At 36.0% G+C, this 1,538-nt stretch overlaps 1 protein-coding gene across 1 annotated transcript; it reads left to right on the top strand.

Moving 5' to 3' along the window:
• Positions 1 to 563: 563 nt before the first annotated feature.
• Positions 564 to 1,252, top strand: LOC121467738 (ribonuclease kappa). The gene is made up of 3 exons (XM_041709996.1): positions 564 to 763; positions 860 to 979; positions 1,055 to 1,252. The coding sequence occupies exons 1-3, from the start codon at positions 695 to 697 to the stop codon at positions 1,151 to 1,153; spliced, it is 288 nt and encodes a 95-aa protein (XP_041565930.1). The 5' UTR covers positions 564 to 694; the 3' UTR covers positions 1,154 to 1,252.
• Positions 1,253 to 1,538: the final 286 nt, after the last annotated feature.

The raw sequence follows: 1,538 nt of genomic DNA, 5'->3' as shown, positions 1-1,538 counted from the left end.
TTAAAATACGTGCCTAATAGCGTATTTCCACATAGATAGTTCCAAAAATGTCCCAGTTAGTCCGCTGTTAAAATTTGACTGACTTTGACGGACTTATTTATGCGATAGTTAGCCGATGTTTCAGCGGTGCATACCTTTTTCCATGCAGTCCATTCCTGAAAAACCGTTGGGATTTTTGAAAATAAGGAAACTCCGGTTTCTACAGAGCACAGCCACCTTTAACCTTCCGATTTAAGCTGATCTTAACAGCTGTAGCTCGTCTAAACATAAACAAATATGGTTGAGCCAGAGCTGTTCAGATCAGCTGAAATCGAAAGGTGCTCTGTGGAAATCGGAGTTTCACATTTGTCAAATATTCCAACCGTTTCCAACGGATGGACTATGTGGAAAGAGGACATAAGAAACAAAAAAATTAAAAGAAGGCCGCGTGTTTCAATATCTTTTGTTCCCCAATCATTGCTAAGTCACCGTCGATATTTTGACGCACATTGGTTATTAAATTCAGTCTATGTATATGAATTTGGTTTCTACCGCAGTTTTAAATGATTATATCGCCGACGGCCACACAGAAATTTGATCACATGATATATTCACCTGACCAATCGCTGATTTGGTTCTACTCTAGTAAAATTATCGTCACAATTTAAATTTGCTTGTACTCAAATAAGTTTATTTAATTTTAAAACGACGAAAAATGAAAATCTGTGGTCCTAAGTTGTCGCTTTGCGGTCTGATCATCTCCGTTTGGGGTATTGTCCAATTGGTGAGTATGTACACCGCACATATATGAACGTGACGGTCACAAGGTTTCAATTTGTTTAGTAACGTAAAAACTAAAAACTTATTTCTTATCTTTAAGGTTCTTATGGGTCTATTCTTCTACATTAATAGCGTGGCTCTTATTGAGGATTTACCCCTAGAAGAGAGGTACAATTCCTTGGAGGAGTTTTATGCAGCTGCAAATAGAGCGTACAATCAGGTAAGTCATACACTTAAAAACCCTGAAAGTTTAACTTTGCGAAATATTTCACTTTTACTTGTTTTCCGTTTTCAGAACGCCTACAATTGCTGGATTGCAGCATGTATCTACGTGTTGACGTTGCTGCTCTCCGCACAACAATTTTACATGAATAGCAGAGTAATTGCGAACTAACAATTCCAAATGTACCTTTTGTTGTCAGTGTGAGGAAATATGTATGTGCTAGTGCATGCCTCGGCCTGCGCCAATAAATAAATAGTATTCAAAAGCTTAGTTCGAGTTATTGGTTAAAGGTATTTGTATCTACTAACCTTTAAAATAGCCCATGCCATAAAACCTAAGTAAATGCACTTTTTTATCGTTCTTCTTATTAGGACCAAAATAGTTAACCAAAATCTGGTACCTCCATAATCATACCAATAAATGCGAGTGAAACAACAATAAAGTGGAGAGATGGGGTTTTATTGGCCTTTTTATATTGAAAAGAGCAACATTTTTTATGATATAATTTTTAATAATTTTGGAAATGAAGAGTTGTTGAATTTGTAAAATATGTTAT

The sequence above is a fragment of the Drosophila elegans genome, unplaced genomic scaffold (genome assembly GCF_018152505.1).
Source record: "Drosophila elegans isolate 14027-0461.03 unplaced genomic scaffold, ASM1815250v1 contig_635, whole genome shotgun sequence".
Lineage (NCBI taxonomy): Eukaryota > Metazoa > Arthropoda > Insecta > Diptera > Drosophilidae > Drosophila > Drosophila elegans.
Note: the sequence above shows the minus strand (reverse complement) of the source record. Positions and strands in the feature narration are given on the sequence as shown.

What these genes read in the sequence shown, in the direction of transcription:
- LOC121467738 (XM_041709996.1), top strand. Translation starts at nt 695, where the DNA reads ATGAAAATCTGTGGTCCTAAGTTGTCGCTTTGCGGTCTGATCATCTCC. An exon ending in TTTGGGGTATTGTCCAATTG is followed by an intron (nt 764 to 859) that starts GTGAGTATGTAC and finishes CTTATCTTTAAG; the next exon opens with GTTCTTATGGGTCTATTCTT. An exon ending in CAAATAGAGCGTACAATCAG is followed by an intron (nt 980 to 1,054) that starts GTAAGTCATACA and finishes TTCCGTTTTCAG; the next exon opens with AACGCCTACAATTGCTGGAT.